At 39.6% G+C, this 19,807-nt stretch overlaps 1 protein-coding gene across 1 annotated transcript in view; it reads right to left on the minus strand.

Moving 5' to 3' along the window:
* Window positions 1-19,807, minus strand: part of LOC126470640 (HEAT repeat-containing protein 5B) — a 504,894-nt gene that overhangs the window by 31,115 nt on the left and 453,972 nt on the right. The window contains exons 32-34 of the mRNA XM_050098620.1: window positions 14,226-14,341; window positions 6,311-6,592; window positions 5,151-5,387 (exon numbers count right to left, since the gene is read on the minus strand). Of these exons, the coding sequence (XP_049954577.1) occupies window positions 5,151-5,387; window positions 6,311-6,592; window positions 14,226-14,341 (635 nt within the window). The remainder of the gene's footprint in view (window positions 1-5,150; window positions 5,388-6,310; window positions 6,593-14,225; window positions 14,342-19,807) is intronic.

Genomic DNA, 19,807 nt, shown 5'->3' on the forward strand with positions numbered 1-19,807 from the left:
ACTCACTGCACAGTAATGGACTAAGGTGGGTGGGGGTTGTATCACATGGTATGGGTAGGGGAGAGAGGCAAAAGTCAGGAAAAGGGGTTGGGGTGGGTAGCTAGTAACTTGGCGGGAGGCAGCAGGTTTGCTGGCTAGGAATGTTGAAGGGAAGGATGACAGGTGCAAGGGCCAGGCATGCGACACACTGATCCAGAGCTGGTAGGGTACAGTGCATGATGAAGGTGATGTGAAGACATGGGCTGGGAGAAGGTGACAGAGCAGAGGAAGGGGAAACTGTTGGATAGGGGGTGTGGGGACAGTGGTTTAATGGAGATTGGGGCCATAAAGGTTACAGGACTGATGGATGGGTTGCATCTACATAGTTCAGAAATGCTGGTGGTGGAGGGATGTATCCAGATGGCCCAAATTGTGAAGTAGTCATTGAGCTTCAAAATGCTGTGCTCAGCTGCATATTGTGCCACCAGGTAGTTAACTCTCTTCTTCAGCACAGTTGTGGCCAGTCATTCTGTTGGGCAGCTGGTTGGTTGTCAAACCAGCATAGGCTGCACAGTGATTGCAAGAAGAGTTGGTTTATGCTGCCTTCACATGTGGCCTTGCCTCTGATGGAATAGGATAAGGCTGTGACAGGAATGCTGTAGGAAGTACCGTTTGCATGGTAGTCCATAATCCACCCAACCTACACAAAATCCTAGTCCATCCTTATTCCACTATCACTGCCACAAGGATCACATGTCTGTGGAAGACCCAGGTGCAGAACCTGCCCAGTCCACCCATCCAGCACTTCCTACTCCATTCCTGTCACAGGCTTATCCTGTCTAATCAAACACAGGGCCACATGTGAAAGCAGCCATGTCATATACCATGCTGCAATCACTGCACAGCCTAGCCTTTTATGTCAGTATAGCAACCAACCTGCTGTCCACCAAAATGAATGGCCACTGCAAAAATCTGGTCAGGAACAAAGTTGACCACCGAGTGGCCCAACACACAGTAGAGCACAACATGTTTGAGTTCAATGGCTGCTTCACAATCCAAGCCATCTGGATCCTTCCCTCCACCACCAGCTTTTCTGAACTATGCACATGAGAGTTATCCTTGCAACACATCCTTCACTCCTGTAACCACCTTGGCCACAATCTCCATTAAGCCACTGCTGTAATCAGCTCCAACAGTCACACAGAGCTATCACAGCTGTCGGAGTTTGATGCTTACTTAGCCTTCACCACAGGTAGCACCATGATCTGCAAGCAATCACTGCAAGTGGCACTCTCGGAAGAAGCCACACCCCTAGAGCACACGTCACATCACCTGGTGGGACCCTGTGACCACCCAACTGTCAATAACTGTTCTGCAGCCCGAAGCTGCTATTCTCTCCTGTGATTGCTTGCACAGAACACTCAATTTGCCAGCCACTATCAGTTGACAACTTCAGCATTGTCTCTGAACTTTGTATGGGTTCATTTTCAGCCAGCTGCATTCTATTTCTGTTAAGCCAGATTTACATGTGTTTGTATTAGCTGTGTGCCTCTACTGCATCTGTGTGTTTACCCAATAAATTATGCTCATAACTGCAGACTACAACTGTGACAACGAGTATTTCCAAATCGCAGAGCGTCAATAAGCAGTGGCTTCTACAACAGCATTAACAATGACAGCTTTATCAGCAACTACAGCAGGAACAATGACAGCTTGACTGAAACCTAATGGACCAGAGCAATGACAACTAGACTTATTACAGCAGCAAATAACACCATTATCCACAAGAAACAAGATAACTATGGCAGTTTCACCATTTACATCATTTCTAGATGGTATTGGTGACTGAGCAACACGTTTACAGCAGCTCAACCATTACGTCACTGCTTAAAAAGTAACTAACTGAGAATGAAAAATGGTCTTTTTTTTTTTTCTTTCTTGGTCTTTGCATAATGTGTTTTCATTGGTACATAAGCTTTCCCCCATGAAAAATTCTGGTGTTTGTCTCTTCCTGAACTTCGTAACCTGTTGTCTGATCATTTACGGGAGTCAATCCTGAGTGGTGCGTGATAGGTTTGAATTTTACTGGCACTATAAACTGCAGTCATAAACCTATATGAACTGCATCACTGACTTTGGAGTCTTAGCTGCTGCTGCACTTTTATGTGCTCAGAAGAAACATGTCACAAATCATATGCTGACTTGACAACTCGGGACTTGCTTCTCCAATATTTTTCGAACGAGGAAGTGTATGCACAGGCTTTACAGCACCGGGATCCTTCCTCAAAGAAGGCACTGAAAATTGCTCAGGCTTTCAAGGTCACAACACAGGAAACTGAAAGTCAGTAGGAGGCTGAGTCTGCAGTGTCCACTATCTCCACAGGTGCAGTGGTAAACAATTCCAGTAAGTACACCTGAAAAACTACGGTGTACTCAGACTGCTCCAGTAAACATGTTAGACTTGGGCAACAGCCGTTCCCTCAGCACAACAGGGTACACGTACACAGACAAAGCAGTGAAACTTCAAGTGCTTCAGAATGTTCGTTTCCTCACAGTTCAGTTTCGAAAAACTTACAGTCTGAACAGAACTTCAATCAGCACTGTTTACCCTCTTGTCCTCCGTGTTTCCACTGACACCCTCACTCCCACTGCCCACGTTGATCAGCTACCAGTCATCCATGCAGCATTCAAGGTCACCTTGCTAGTGTCAGTCCCTTGGCACATGGCAGTATAGGTACAACGTGGCATTTGAGTTGAAATCTTGTTCTACTATTTCCTCCTCTGACAGATACAGTTGATTTACACCTAAAGAAGCAGTGCACACTATTGAAACATTAACTCATCTAGTAACACGTAAACCTGCATAACTGTTATTAAAGCTGCAAGAAAATGGCTTTGAGGCCTCTTTTCAAGTGCACTCAGATGGCTCAGGTGATGTTAGATTGCTTGAATTGTCCAAAATGCTCTTCAAATCAACTGCGAACAACAGTGGCCTGGTGACATCTTTCGGAACATGAATGCCATGAATGGTTGCAAATAATCTCCAAGTAGCCGAACATAACCATTTTTAGTCAATGATTGGTTCAGTTGGATCAGAGAACTCAGCCCATTCCACGTAATCACAATCCACACCATTATGGAGCCACCACAAGCTTGCACAGTACCTTGTTGACAACCTGGGTTCATGGTTTCATGGGGTCTATGCCACACTCGAACCCTACCATCAGCTCTTACCAACTGAAACCAGGATTCATCTGATCAGGCCATGGTTTTCCAGTTGTCTAGGGTCCAACAGATATGGTCACGAGCTTAGTAGAGGCATTACAGGCAATGTCATGCTGTTAGCAAGGTCCCTCATGCCGGCTGTCTGCTGCCATAGCCCATTAAGCGTCAAACTTCACTGCACTGTCCTAACAGATACTCTCGTTGCACGTCCCACATTGATTTCTGTGGTCATTTCATGCAGTGCTGCTTGTCTGTTAAGCACCGACAACTCTACACAAATGCCACTGCTCTCGGTTGCTAAGCAAAGACCGTCAGCCACCGTGTTGTCCACGGTGAGAGGTAATGCTTGGAATTTGGTATTCTCGGCACACTCTTGACTTGTGTATATTGGAATAATTAATTCCCTAACAATTTCCAAAATGGAATGTGCCGTGCATCTAGTTCCAAGTAACACTCCATGTTCAAAGTCATTGTGCGACGATAATCACATCAGAAACCTTTTCACATGAATCACCTGAGTACAAATGACAGCTCCGCCAATCCACTGCTCTTTTATGCTCTGTGTACATGGCACTACCGCCATCTGTATATGTGCATATCGCTATTTCATGAATTTCGTCACCTCAGTGTAGATGTTAGAAGTCGTTAGTCTGGCCACAATCTGGCAGCACACATAGCTGACTCGCATAATGGGCAGCTGTCGGGTGAAATCGTTTGTGGGCCACTGGATGCAAAATGCAAACTAACATCCTACACAGTGAGGGCAACTGAATAGCAGTAATTACATCAGGCCAGTTTGAAAGTGTGTACAGCACTTCCTTATGGAAACTTTACATGCTATACTTCTTAACAGCAGTGCCCAGCCACAGGTGGAACAACAAGAAACACTACTTGCTTGGCCTGCACGTTTGCCTGACATTTTGCCCAAGAAACATATCTATAAATACATCGACATCTACTTGATTAATCTGAACTTCACACATAAGTGCGTGTCACTGGGTTCGCAGAAACACTTTCAGACTATTTCTTTACCATTCCACTCTCAAATCACACATGGGAAAAATGAACAGCTCAGTACTTCCAAGCAAACTCTAACTTCTCTTATTTTACCATGATAGTCATTTCTCCTTATGTAAGTGGGGGTTAGGAAAATAATTTGGCATTCAGAGGAGAAAGTTGGTGGTTGAAATTTCACAAAAAAGATCTTGACACTGCAGAAAACACCTTTGTTTCAATGGTTGTCACCCAATTCGCTTAGCATATCCTTCTTTCCCTATATTATGATAACACAAAAGGAGCTAACCATCTCTGAACATTTTTGATGTCCTCCATCAATCCTATCTGGTAAGGCTCCCATACCATGCAGAGCTATACCAGAATGAGAATGACAAACAGTGTACGCAGTCTCCTTAGTAGATTTCTTGTATGTTATAAGAGTTCTGCCAATAAAATGCAGTCTTTGGTTAATTTTCCCCACAACATATTCTATGTGATGGTTGCAATTTCAGTTGTTCATAGTTTAAATCTGTAGGTATTTAGTTGAACTGACAGCCTTTAAGTCTGTCATTTATCGTGTAACAGTGACGTGGTCAGTTGGCAACTAGTTCATCATGATCATCCAGTAACTTCTGTAGGTACATTTTTGATATGCATACAAACTTCATGGATGGAGATTCTCCTTAAACATATCCAGGTCCTCTTTGATAACATGACATGAAATTTTGAGACTGATAATTTAGTATGGGATGAATGTTCATCGAGCTGCAATCAGAATGCATTGCCTAATGATTTGTGTACCATCATATACTTAATCTGTGGTATTCACATCATTTCAGTCATGCATGTTCTCTTTCTTGTTATCATTTTCAAACATTGTATAGTATTGAATGTAATTTTTAATGCACCAACAAGACACAGGGAATCATTAATCAATAGACAAAAATTACCTGTTTTTGCAAGGTCCAATATTTTTGCAAGGGTGCTCTGCAGCAGCTGCTTCCATTCTTCACATGAACGTGCATCTGTAGCATACTTGCTGCTACACAAGGATCTAAGGCAATGCAGAGCTGATGAAACTGGGACAGTTGATGCTAGAATCCTTGGATCATGGATGCTTTTGGTTGCTGTCTCTTTGATGACACCAGTTGTCAAATACAGAATAGTTGGCAACACAACTACTGCTCCTGCGAATGGAAAATAGAAAATTGCTATAAAAGCAAAAGTACTCTCAACAAATTTTTAATACTATAATTACTAAAAATATTATTACTAAAAAAGTACATTCTAAATCTCATTTTGAACAGTTTTCAGTTCACTGCTATTCATCAGCAATTTTTCTGGTTTATCTTTCAACAGCTAAATATTATTTTGCTGTATTATGCGTTTGGAGTTGGTGGAAGACACAGATAGACACATAGATAGAGAGAGAGAGAGAGAGAGAGAGAGAGAGATCTGTTCTGTATGCCCATCTTTATTTTTAAGCATATAGCAATTAAAAGGGGGAAGCACTTTTTTTATTGGAAAAAAGGTAAAGAACTGCTGATCATCAACTACTTTACAACTTTTAATTATACTATGAACAGTGAAAAAAGTATGTGCCAAAACAGTCACCACTGTCATATCACAGTTTTAAAATTATTAACAGCAGTTTTTTCAGAGCATAGGTCTCATTTCACAGGAATTTCAATTTACGAAGACATTTGAATTACAAATGGGTCTCTGTATCTGAAACAGACTTAGACTCAGTCTTTCTCAAACATGACAATTACTAAAAGTTTCATTACAAGTTCTTTTTATAAATAAATGTTACGAAAAAACGGACACATTTTTGTGCACAGCAGAGATTACATCTCTGTAAATAATTACTTGAAATATGACATGTAGACTATTCTGCACCTACAGCCTCACAATTGCACTCAAATGCTATTTGTACATATTTGTACTTTGTCCAAGAGACACACCATTGATGACAAGTTGTAACTAGACCTACATTTTTAACTGAAGGTTGAATCATCATCACAAGTTTTTTTAGATAAACGTAAGTACAGTAAGTCTACCACAACATCTAAGCTAAAATTTTTATATAACACTATTAAAAACTACTAACCTTGTGGAGAGCACAGTTTTGGTAGGTTCTCCATGCACGAAACTGCAGCAGACATAAGTCGACCAGCTTCTTCTGTTAAATGCAAGGTGCGCACAGCTGAGCAAATCACTGGTGATGGAGAAGGATTCAGAGCTGGTAGCTGCCGCACCAGCACACACAAGCACACTTCAAGCATGGCAAATACTAGTGACTGCCCTGGAACCAAATCACCTTTAGTACCACCTTCACCAAGTAAGTCTACTTCTGGGCAGCTGTTTGAATCTTGATTTGCAGGAACCATTTCTGAAAGATGAGAATACCATATGGTCACAAAACTAAGACACTGGGAAGTCTGGTAATACATGCCACAAAAGGTATAACAGTATGCCAAATTACACTCAGGAGAGTACATTATTCATGTATGATCTAATATACCACTAAAAAGGTAACTTTATTAAGAACTAGTGAGAGAGCCCTTAATGACATACTAATGAGGACAAAGGGAACGAAACAGTGTTCTGATGTTATTTCATCAGTATCCCAAGCTCTGATACTGCTGGGAGAATAGAATGACTAGAAATGACAAAAATCATACATTGCCATAATTTGCCAAAGAGAATAACATGTTTGTCCTTAATAAACCGTTTCATAAGAAAAAATATACAACTGGCTTCTCAAAGATGAAAAAGAACTAAAATAATTTTTTATCACAGACTAAGAAATTAAAGAGAATGTGAAGGTCTTACACCAAATTAGAATTTCACATGCTCACAGACTAACAAAACCTAGAGTGAAAATAGACACAGGGTTAGAAAGAGACAAATGCAACAGGTAGGAAATAATAAATGACATCATTTAATAAGATGGAGGCATACAACATAAAATTAAGCAACAAATTTAGCACCTGTAAAATGAAGACTACACTGACAAGCGAATAATGCTATACAGATCACTTAATGTATTTTTTTCCCACATGTCGTAGATGTGTTTCAGCTACTGTCATCATCAGAACCAAACTTGATAATTGTGAAACACAGTTCAGTGTCAGTTGCAATAAAATCTATACCAAAATGCACCCACACTGGCTTTACATAACAGTTACAAGAGCATGCAGTGCCTAATGCTCACACATTAGTACTTAAATAACTGGCATATTTATATCTATAGCTCACGGGCATCACCAGCTTCTGTCTCAACAGAGTACTAACAACTGGAAGTGTTAGTTGCACAGATATAACTAGCGACAAAACAGTGTGATTCTACTTCAAGCATAACCAGTTTTCTAAACTGTCATGATTTTTGTGACAAGCATTCTCAGCACAGCTCCAAATCTTGAAAATGGAGCCGATTATCTGCCCTGCACGCACAATGTGTCCAACCAGTCCATTTACCAACCTGAAGAAGTAATTCAAGGTACATATACAGCCATTTCAGCATTGTCTACTCACTTCATAGTTTTTTTCCCTTTTTTCTTGGTTCCCAATCAGAGAAAGGGAAAACGAAACATGGGAAGATTAATGCAATTAAAAACAAGAAGGAAAGTGAAAAGAGGGGAGGAGGCGAGAGGTACAGGGTACGGGGAGGAGGTTTAACAGTGAGAATGACAGCATGGGTAGGAACTTCAGGGCTAAGGATAATGGTCTGGGAATTTTATACGGTTAGACAATTATTCTGCAGAGGTTATGAGGGTGATAGAAGGGGCTAGTGGAGAATATAAAGAAGAAATGATGTCCTGCCAGTGCCAAACTTCAGAAAGTCGTAGCCCTAGTGGATAATCTACAGAGGCAATTGAGGCCTGGGTGGTACTGGGTGACAAAAGGGGTGTTTCTGAGTTTTTTTGGAAGCGGGACAGTAAGAGAAGCAGATTGCCCACAAAATTTGTTTATGGACAAGACCTGTGAAGTAGACGCAGGAGAGTAAGGTCTGAAAGAGGTTGTTGGTGTACGTACTGAGGGGTATCATGCTAGTCAAGGTATATTTATCATGCATGCTTAGGCTGTAGTGAAAGTTCCATTTACCATGGAAGGGATGTCAGTTGCTAAAGTGGAGATACTGTTGCCAACTGGTCAGTTTGATACAGACTAAAGTTTAGATGTGATCACCAATAGGATGGAAGATAACCGCCAGGAAGACAATGTTGGATCTGGAGGAGGGCCAGGTGAATTTAAGCTGGGAAAAGAAGTGAACCTGTAGTAGAAAAAGTGGTGAAGTTCTTTCACAGAGCACAACTGTTGGGAGCTAAGGAACGTCTTTTCCATGCAGCTCATTTAAAGACTGGGCTATGGTGCGGTTCCCACAGCTGTCCTACTAATTTGTTTATAGATCTTTCACCCAAATATGAAGTTGTTATGGCTATGATGCTTTTTTCCTAAGTTCAAAACTTATTCATTTTTGCTAAACACATTAATAACCTTCTCAAAACATAATTCAATATGTTCTCTTACAATTCTTCACTGAGATTTACAACAATTATTGTCATCTGCAGAAAGGACCAATTCTGCCTCTGATTCAAATAAGAAGGTATATTATTAACATAGAGCTCTTAATACTAGAATGTCTGTTATCCAGTTGTGTAAAATGTACGCTTTAATATCTCCCCAAGCATATGGTGCAGTATGAATTACTCTATGAATTACTTCATCATCATAGTATAACTTTTTGTATTTCATTTCTGAAGTAAAACCAAGCATGTTCTGAACAACATTTTCAACAAAAATGTAACTTCTCTTTCAAACTGCCATAACAGATAACAGACACAATATATACCTATGGTAGGTAACACAAGAGTTGCAACTGGTGGTATTTTCCTATTAAAAATAGCAGCTGTCTCATTAGAATGGCCCATTTGTTACCCAAACTGTAACTGGCTAAGTGTCCCATTACTGGACAGGTGGGTGACAACCCTTCAGTACATTACCTTACCAAAATTTTAGAAATTAGGACACAGATGGCAGGTCGTTACTGATATCTGCAGCTAAGAATGGAATATTTTAATTTGTCTGGGTATTTCTTCCAATTAATGGTGTGTCACACATGTGACTATGATCATTACATATTATAAAGTCACTATTATTATTATTATTTCTCTTTCCTGTCTCAGGCGTTATGTCTGGTTAAAAATGGAAAGTGACGCGGACCTTGATCAAGCGTGACTTCCTTTTAACTGTACGGTATATGTAACATTGCATTTAGGAACTTTCGGGTAATTGAACAAGTGTCAATAATTACAGATTTCTGTAGTTGTATATATACGTTTGGATGTAGCTGTATTGCGTTGATGTACAGGTGGATATTGTGTGGCATGACTCCTGTAGTTGATAGTATAATTGGTATAATGTCAGCTTTATCCTGATGCCACATGTCCTTGACTTCCTCAGCCAGTTGGATGTATTTTTCAATTTTTTCTCCTGTTTTCTTCTGTGTATTTGTCGTATTGGGTATGGATATTTCGATTAGTTGTGTTTTCTTCTTTTTATTGGTGAGTATGATGCCAGGTTTGTTATGTGGTGTCATTTTATCTGTTATAATGGTTCTGTTCCAGTATACTTTGTATTCATCATTCTCCAGTACATTTTGTGGTGCATACTTGTATGTGGGAACGTGTTCTTTTATTAGTTTATGTTGTATGGCAAGTTGTTGATGTATTATTTTTTCTACATTGTCATGTCTTCTGATGTATTCTGTATTTGCTAGTATTGTACATCTGCTTGTAATGTGATCTACTGTTTCTATTTGTTGTTTGCAAAGTCTGCATTTATCTGTTGTGGTATTGGGATCTTTAATAATATGTTTGCTGTAATATCTGGTGTTTATTGTTTGATCCTGTATTGCAATCATGAATCCTTCCGTCTCACTGTATATATTGCCTTTTCTTAGCCATGTGTTGGATGCGTCTTGATCGATGTGTGGCTGTGTTAGATGATACGGGTGCTTGCCATGTAGTGTTTTCTTTTTCCAATTTACTTTCTTCGTATCTGTTGATGTTATGTGATCTAAAGGGTTGTAGAAGTGGTTATGAAATTGCAGTGGTGTAGCCGATGTATTTATATGAGTGATTGCTTTGTGTATTTTGCTAGTTTCTGCTCATTCCGTAAAGAATTTTCTTAAATTGTCTACCTGTCCATAATGTAGGTTTTTTATGTTGATAAATTTCCTTCCTCCTTCATTTCTGCTTAATGTGAATCTTTCTGTTGCTGAGTGTATGTGATGTATTCTATATTTGTGGCATTGTGATCGTGTAAGTGTATTGAGTGCTTCTAGGTCTGTGTTACTCCATTTCACTACTCCAAATGAGTAGGTCAATATTGGTATAGCATAAGTATTTATAGCTTTTGTCTTGTTTCTTGCTGTCAATTCTGTTTTCAGTATTTTTGTTAGTCTTTGTCTATATTTTCCTTTTAGTTCTTCTTTAATATTTGTATTATCTATTCCTATTGTTTGTCTGTATCCTAGATATTTATAGGCATCTGTTTTTTCCATTGCTTCTATGCAGTCGCTGTGGTTATCCAATATGTAATCTTCTTGTTTAGTGTGCTTTCCCTGACTATGCTATTTTTCTTACTTTTGTCTGTTCCAAAAGCCATATTTATATCATTGCTGAATACTTCTGTTATCTTTAGTAATTGGTTGAGTTGTTGATTGGTTGCTGCCAGTAGTTTTTAGATCATCCATGTATAGCAAATGTGTGATTTTGTGTGGGTATGTTCCAGTAATATTATATCCACAATTTGTATTATTTAGCATGTTGGATAGTAGGTTCAGAGCAAGACAGAACCAGAAAGGACTTAATGAGTCTCCTTGGTATATTCCATGCTTAATCTGTATTGGCTGTGATGTGATATTATTTGAATTTGTTTGGATATTAAGTGTGGTTTTCCAATTTTTCATTACTATGTTTAGGAACTGTACCAATTTAGGATCTACTTTGTATATTTCCAATATCTGTAGCAACCATGAGTGGGGTACACTATCAAAAGCTTTTTGGTAATCAATGTATGCGTAGTGTAGCGACCTTTGTTTAGTTTTAGCTTGATATGTCACCTCTGTATCTATTATCAGTTGCTCTTTACATTTTCATGCTCCTTTGCAACAACCTTTTTGTTCTTCATTTAGAATTTTGTTGTGTGTTGTATGTGTCATTAATTTCTGTGTAATGGCTGAAGTTAATATTTTGTATATTGTTGGTAGGCATGTTATGGGGCGATATTTTGCTGGGTTTGCTGTGTCTGCTTGATCTTTAGGTTTCAGATAAGTTATTCCTTGTGTAAGTGTATCAGGGACTGTGTATGGGTCTGCAATGTAATTGTTAAATAATTTAGTTACATGTGAATGTGTTAAGGTGAACTTCTTTAGCCAGAAATTTGCTATTTTATCATTTCCAGGGGGTTTCCAATTGTGTGTAGAATTAATTGCTCGGGTGACTTCATGTTGCAAAATTATCACTTCAGACATTTGTGGTATCATCTTGTATGTGTCTGTTTCTGCTTGTATCCACTGTGCATGTCTGTTATGTTGTACCGGGTTTGACCATATGTTGCTCCAAAAGTGTTCCATGTCTGTTATGTTTGGTGAATTGTCTATTTTAATGTGTGTGTTATCTATTGTCTGGTAAAATTTCTTTTGGTTTGTGTTGAATGTTTGGTTTTGTTTCCCTCTATTTTCACTTTTTTTGTATCTTCTAAGTCGTTTGGCCAATGCTTGTAATTTCTGCTTCTTTTCATCTAATTGCTCTATCGCTTCTTGTTGTGAGATTTTACCTAACCTTTTCCATTTTTTGTCTGATATTTCATTTCTTATAAATTGTGTTAGCTGTCCGATGTCTTTTCTCAGTTTTTCTATTCTGATCTGTAGCCTGTGTTGCCATGCTGGTTTTGTGGGTTTCTTCTGTGTGTTGGTTGGTTCTGGTCTCTGCCTAGTGTGTATATTTAGTGTAGTGAGTGCTCCTACATAAACCAGTAGTTTTAACTCTTCCATAGTTGTATTTTCATTTATTTTGTTGTGTATGATTGTGTTGATAGTTGTTATTGTTGTTTCAACTTGTGGGTTATTTGGTGGTCTATGCAAGAATGGTCTAATGTCCGTATTTGTGTCTTTGTATTCTATATATGTCAACTGAAATTTTTCTTATATATCTAACATGTGTGTCACTTCATGTTCTATTTGTGCTTGTTCTGGTGGCTGTCTTAAGATTTCGTTTTCCTCTGATTGTTTAATTTATGCGTGTTGTTCTTTGTTTGTTTGCTCTGGGATGTTTGAGACCATTACTGTATTTTCTTCTTCTTCTTCTTCTTCTTCTTCTTCTGATTGCACATTATTTTGTTCCAGTATTTGTCGTACTTGTTTGATGTTTTCTAATTCTGATTGGGGTATCCTGTTATTTTTTATTACTACACGGATCTGTTCAGCTAGTCGCTGTTCTGTTACAAATTTTAATTCTGGGTATCTGGTAATAAATGTTGTGTATACTTGTGATCTGTATCCAGTTGTGTTGGTTCCTAAGTTTGTTGCTTAGTAATAACAGAACATGAGGTGTCGGTTAACTTCATCTGACCATCTCATCCTCTGCCTTTGTTTTCCTTCTAGAGTGGTTGCAGGAAGCATATCCTGCAAAACACCTCTATTTGGATTTAAATCATTTGCCGTGTGGCTAGCAGTGTCGTTACCATTGTGGACGGGCATAGGGTTCAAGCGTCGTCCCCGACCATGACAGCGCTTGTCTGAGGCTTCATTAGTTCTGTCCTGAACCAACTAATCACACTAAAAGGGGAGTTAGCCCTATTAGTGGTTTGTTCTTTTCGTCACCTTTTACGACTGGCAGAACATACCGGAGGCCTATTCTTTTCCCAGGCCTCCACGGGGTTTATTGGTTGGTTGGTCGGTTTGGGGAAGGAGACCAGACAGCGTGGTCATCGGTCTCATCGGATTAGGCAAGGATGAGGAAGGAAGTCGGCCGTGCCCTTTCAGAGGAACCATCCCAGCATTTGCCTGGAGTGATTTAGGGAAATCACGGAAAACCTAAATCAGGATGGCCGGACGCGGGATTGAACCGACGTCCTCCCGAATGCGAGTCCAGTGTCTAACCACTGCGCCATCTCGCTCGGTAGGGGTTTATTAGTATTATTATTATTATTATTATTATTATTATTATTATTATTATTTAGTATTCTGCCTAGTGGCAGGTCCATGTCTTCGTACGGAGAATTTCTAATTCCACTGTTCCCTGTCTTCAGCCTCTTCCTTCAGTCTGTTGTATCTCCTTCCATCTTTCATATCATTCAGATGTTGAATTCTTCTTTTCCTCGTCCTGTATTTCCTCTGAGTTTCCCTTCAATGACTCATTCTTACTGTTTTATTAGAAGACTTTTATTGTTAAGAGTCTTAATGATTTCCTCATTTCATTTAATTCTTGCTTCTTTGATGAAATGTTTTTGTTTCTTTGAATTACTGGTACCTATTTTTTTTTCACCTGCCTTTCAATAGTTGTTACATAATATTACACACACGAAAAGACTATTGCAATGCTCCAAACTCTTTAATAAAAATAGTGTCAAATTCCATAGAATCTTTCCCTATCTCTGTTTCAACAATATTCCATATTGATTTTGCTTTACTGTCTGAGCTCTAAATTCTAGAGAACATGTGTGTACTCCCAGTTAGTATTTAATTTAGCATGTTACGGATCAATGGACAAAAGTATTATTTTATTACAGAACTGTTTAAAATATGGAAAAAATGTGAATAACTACTTATTTTAGCAATACATAGATGTCCCACTATCATTTCAGAAATGGCTGAGGGGGAGGGGTAAAAATTAGCATAACATTTCAACATGCTAATACCTATTCTCCTTAACTCATTCACCTCTATTTTTCATTACGTACCTCACACACACACACACACACACACACACACACACACACACACACACACACATTACCTCTCAGTCTCTTCTTCTTTTGTACATCAAGACACTCTTGTGCAGCTGTCAAAACTTGCTTTAGAACCTCCATCACCAACAGCTGTGTTGAAGGACTGTCTCTGGTCAACAAGAGCCTGAGCAAAAGGAAAAAAAAGAGTTGTGATACATACAATTATTTTCTCAACATCTACAACAATAACAAGAGCATACTACACAAAGTGACTGTTCTCATAGCTTTCTTCCTCAGGTTCCCTAATTAGCCCTCTTCCTCAAAACAATACACAAATACACCACCGCTTATGTCTGCTATTAATGCAATAAATGATCTACTGCAGTATCACACATTAAAGACTGTGATGCAAAATTTTGCTGATATGATTAAATACAATGGTAAAGTGAACAACTTGGGGCCTATGTTTTCACCTTTAAAATATAGGCCCAGAACAACTCTTAAACACTCAGATTGGTGCACTTTGTCTAATGTTTACAAGTAGATTCCACCCCAAAGTTCCATTCTGCAACTTATGCAAAATACTCATCCACAGCCACCAAGACCTCTTCATTGAACAGATGGTAATCATGGAATGTCACATTGTACCTTACAATACATTGTTTTCCCATTGCCAAAGCACCTCTGATTATCCAGATTTTTTTTTAAAGTGAGGGTGAGGGGATAGAGACAGGTTGTGGAAGGTTAAAAAGAAGGGCAGGTAACTCACAACCAAATAAGAGGCACCCACCTACGATAAGGATGAGGGGCTAGAATGATGTGTATACTTTTATGTGTGACTGTCGGCAGCATTGTGCATTTCATCTTCTCGCAGTATGTACTTGGCTGGCTGGTTGGTTTGAGTTTTAAAGGGACCAAACTGTGTGGTCATTGGTCTCTTGTTCCATTCAACCAAGTCCATGGGATAAAATGGAAAACAAACAGTACACAACACAAGAATTCTAGATGGACGGAGGAAAAAAAAAAAAGCACAAAGCTGAACACACTGGGGACAACAGAAGACAAGAAAAGCACAGACACGTAAGAAACAGGCAGAAGAGCTTAAAACAGGATATCAGATGTCCTGGGCTGGCTGATCACGAGGATAAAAAAGGATGAGCCATCCACTCTGCAAAACATTAAAATCTCTAACCTAAAAGTACTAGGGTAGACAGCACAGTGAGACAAGGGACAGGAACCAAAACTTAAACCGAAGAAAAAACTAGTGTCATGTAGAAAATGTAAAACCAAGTTAGCTGTGGAGGCATCGTTTCCTAAAACCGAAGGAAGTGCACCAGGAAGATTAAAATTCCATTGCAGAACAGCTAGATGTGGACAGTCCAACATAATGTGGACCACTGTTAAGACAGGAACCACAGCGACAGCATGGTGGGACCTCATGCCAGAGAAGGTAGCCATGTGTCAGCCAAGTGTGGCCAATGCGAAGGCAGCAGAGGACCACAGAGTCCCTGCGAGAAACCCACAGAGAAGACTTCCACTCATGTGTGCTCTCCTTGAAGCACGGAGTTTATTGGGCATAACTAAGATGCGCCATTCAGCATCCCAAATCCTGAAAACTTTGGGGCATAAAACCGATTGGAAGTCAGCTTTGGGTATACCAATCTCCAGAAGCGGCTTACGAGTGGCCTGTTTGGCCATCCTGTCAACGAACTCATTTCCCGGAATTCCATCATGCCCTGGGGTCTATACAAAGACCACTGAACGACCGGATCACTGGAGGGCATAAACCGACTCCTGGATAGTTGCTATCACAGGATGGCATGGGTAGTACTGATCAATAGCCTGTAAACCACTCAACGAAACACTGCAGACCAGGTAGGACACACCGGGGCAGGAACAGTATGTACTTGCCAGAAATTCTGTCTGATAAATTTTTTTATTCTCTGGAGTGAACTTTCCTTTAACACTATTCTCAACCAGAAGTATTCTCAACCAGAGAGAGAGAGAGAGAGAGAGAGAGAGAGAGAGAGAGAGAGAGAGAGAGAGAGAGAGAGAGAGAGAGAGAGAGAGGGTGGGGGGGGGGGGGAGAAATAAATTAAACAAATGAATTTAAATGAAAATGAATAGAAGAACCGGAGAATAAAAATCACATAACAATCGAGAGAGGAATAACCCTGTGCTAGCCTCATATCTGAACATGATGCAGGCTGTATAGACTACAGGATCCAACAGTCCTTCATGTTTAACTGCATTAACTTTTATACCTGCACCTAAACATAGCTGGGATACATGCAGTTGCCAGACCCACATAATAGCAGTTATGCTAGTCAACTTTGTATTGTGTAGATGTTGACATTTTCATCTGCATCTACTTATATACTCTGCAGACCACTGAAGTGCATGGCAGTTGGCATTTCCCTCTGTAAATGTCAGGGTTTCTTTACATACCATTCCATTTGTCTATGGAAAGTGGGTAGAATGACAGCTTAGATTCCTGTGTGCGAGATGTAATTAGCCTAATCATGTCTTTGCAGTGCCTATGGGAGCGATACACAACAGGCTGGAATGTAGTTCTACATTCCTCACTTAATACTAGTTCTTGAAACACCCATTGCACTCTACCATGAGTTGAACAAACCTGCAATCACTATACTACCCTTATTTTTATATGTTCAACATACCCTATTTGGTACGAGTCCCACACACTTGAGCAATGTCCTAAGAGAGATCAAGAAAGTTTTTGTAAGCAATTTCCTTTGTAGATGGAATGCATTTTCCAGTACCCTAACCATTAACCAAAGTCTGCCACCTGCTTTACCTACAGTTAAGTCAATATGATCATTCTGTTTCATATCCTGACAAGTTGCAACACCCAGGTATTTTTACAAGCTGACCAATTCCAGTGATGGTGCATTGATATTGTGGTTGTAGGATACTATTTTTCTGTGTTTTGTGAAGTGCATAATTTTACATTTCTGAACATTTAAAGCAAGTTGCCAATCTTTGCATCATTTTGAAATCTTATCAAGCTCTGACAATATTTGGGCAGCTTTTTCCAGAGAGTACTACAGTATACATAACTGGATCTTTGGCAAAAAGTCTGAATTTACTATTGATACTGTCTGCCAGGTCATCAACATACAACATGAACAGCAAGCATCCCAATACACTTCACTGGCGCACACCCAAAGCTAAGTCTACATAGTTTGATGACACTCCGTCCTCACTATCAAGAAACCTCAGTCCAACCATAAATTTTGTTTGATACCTAAATAATCATAATTTTGTTGATAAGCACTGTGTGGTACTGAGTTGAAAGCTTTTTGGAAGTCAAGAAATAATGTGTAATGAATGCCTTGATCCATGGTTTTCAGAATGCTAGGCGAGGAAAGCATGAGCTAGGTTTCACATGACTGTGGTTTTTGGAGTGCATGCTGGATGATGCGGAAGTGGTCATTCTGTTCAAGCTACCTCACTGCACTTGAGCTCAGAAGTGTTCCAAGATTCTACAACAGATGGATGTCAATTATATTTGACAGTTGTGTCGTGTGTCACTTCTGCTGCCCTTCTAGTAGATTGTTGTAACTCATGCTTTCTTCTGACCACTGGGCGCAGTTTCTTGTCTGAAGGATCTCTGGAATAATATGGTTAAGAGAGGGACTAACTCAGCTGCAAATTCTGTATAGAATCTGACAGCCATTTCATGAGGCCCTGGAGATCTGTTCACTTTTAGTGATTTCAGCTGTTCCTCAATGCCACTAACACTAATACCAATAACAATCATCACTGCAGTAGTGTGAGAATTAAATTGGTGCAGTACTCCAGGATCTTCCTTTGTAAAATATAATCTAAAACAGAGTTCAGCATCTCTGTTTTCTTTCATTTCTACTCCAAGTATTGGGTTCTCTGTCACCTAGTCTCAGGATACTACCTCTGGTGCCTCAGACAACCTTTATACATGGCCAGAATTTCTTAGGGATTTAAGAGAGGTCTTTCAGTGTTTCGGGTGCGGAAGTGAACAGGATATACAATGCACATGAAACCAAGGGTGACATTCACTAAAACTGTTGAAATCATCCATACTTTGGGACTACAGCTTCCTTTACTTTCTCATTCACATTTTCCCATTTTCTTCTATTGATTTATAATATCTGTAGACTGTTGAATGTTTTAAGGGTTTCTAATCCCCACCCCCCTCCAAATGTGCTCATCAACTTGCTTCTTACCAAATACTGGATTCATATTCTACATTTCTTCCAACTCACCTTCACAAACTTCATCCTATGCTTTTCTCCAGGTGTGCATCAGCCACTGAACACATATTTTACCCACCCCCTCTATAACAGAGCAAGGTCAGACTATCCCACTTGTTGTTATACCACTCTTGATGCCAATATTATTATTTTTACATTTCTTATCCTTCTTTGTTAATAGTACATTCATAATAGTTACAGGAAATAACTTGTTTCTTTTTCAAGCAATATTTAATTAAAAAGTTCATGGTGTACTATATCTGCAAACCATTCGGTGTACTATATCTGCAAACCATGTGACTGTAAAAATTCAATGATGCTGAAAGTTGTTTGTAAATTAATATAGCTCATTAAAAAGCCCTCATTCTCCTCTTTTCAACAAACATCTCACTTTTTCTGAGTACATAATATTTCAAAAGTTAATCGTATTTAAAATGTTCATGTCTCAGAATGGTCCAATCTTAAAAAACATTATTGCTGAAAGTCAGTGTCATAGTTTTGTAGCCCCAACTTTTCTGTGACCAAAAATGTGTATGGTTACTTAAATAACCTGTTAGTTTATTAACAATATAAGGAAAACCATAGATTTCTACACACTGTAGAGGTGACATGTTAAGCTACAGACAGGCACAACGAAAAGACTGTTACATATTTAGCTTTCAGCCAAAGCGTTCTTCATTCTGGTCCGAGCTGCCAGAGATGGCAGTTACGTGTGCATGAGGTGTGCTTGCTTGTATGAATGGATGTCTGTGTGTTTTCTCTTCTGAAGTAGGCATTGGCTGAAAGCTGAATGTGTAACAGTGATTTTGTTGTGCCTTTCTGCAACTCAACATGTCATTTTTACAGTGAATAGCAACCTATCCTTTTCCATATGTTATTGATATTCCACCCTGGAGTTTCCAATGTTAGTTTGTTAATCATTCAGTATGCAGATGGGAGTTTCTCTGGTAACCCACTGTCCCCACATCCTCTACCCAACAGTTTTCCCTTTCTCCATCCTGTCACTCACTCCCAATTCATGTCCCCACTTTGCCTTCAGTGTGTGCTGCTCCCCACTGGCCCCTAAAATCATTCATTACATGCATAACCCATACACCTACCTCCCTCTCACATTGCTAGCTGCAAACTGGCTTCCTCCCTACGAGTCGCTAGCCACCCAGCCCTAATCCCTCTTCCTGCTCACCACCTTCTTCACCCTCTACTCATCCCACCCTGACACTACTACCACCATCACAATTAGTTCACCTGCTGAAATACAGGTTAAGTCATCTATTGCTTTTCATGTACTGTGCTTACTGTTCATGGGGGAAACGCATCTGCTTCAATGGGCAGAGGCACAATTTCAGTTCACACAACTTGCGCACAGCTGGCATTTGAACTGAACAGCTCAGAGTACT

This window comes from Schistocerca serialis, chromosome 3 (genome assembly GCF_023864345.2).
Source record: "Schistocerca serialis cubense isolate TAMUIC-IGC-003099 chromosome 3, iqSchSeri2.2, whole genome shotgun sequence".
Classification (NCBI taxonomy): Eukaryota; Metazoa; Arthropoda; class Insecta; order Orthoptera; family Acrididae; genus Schistocerca; species Schistocerca serialis.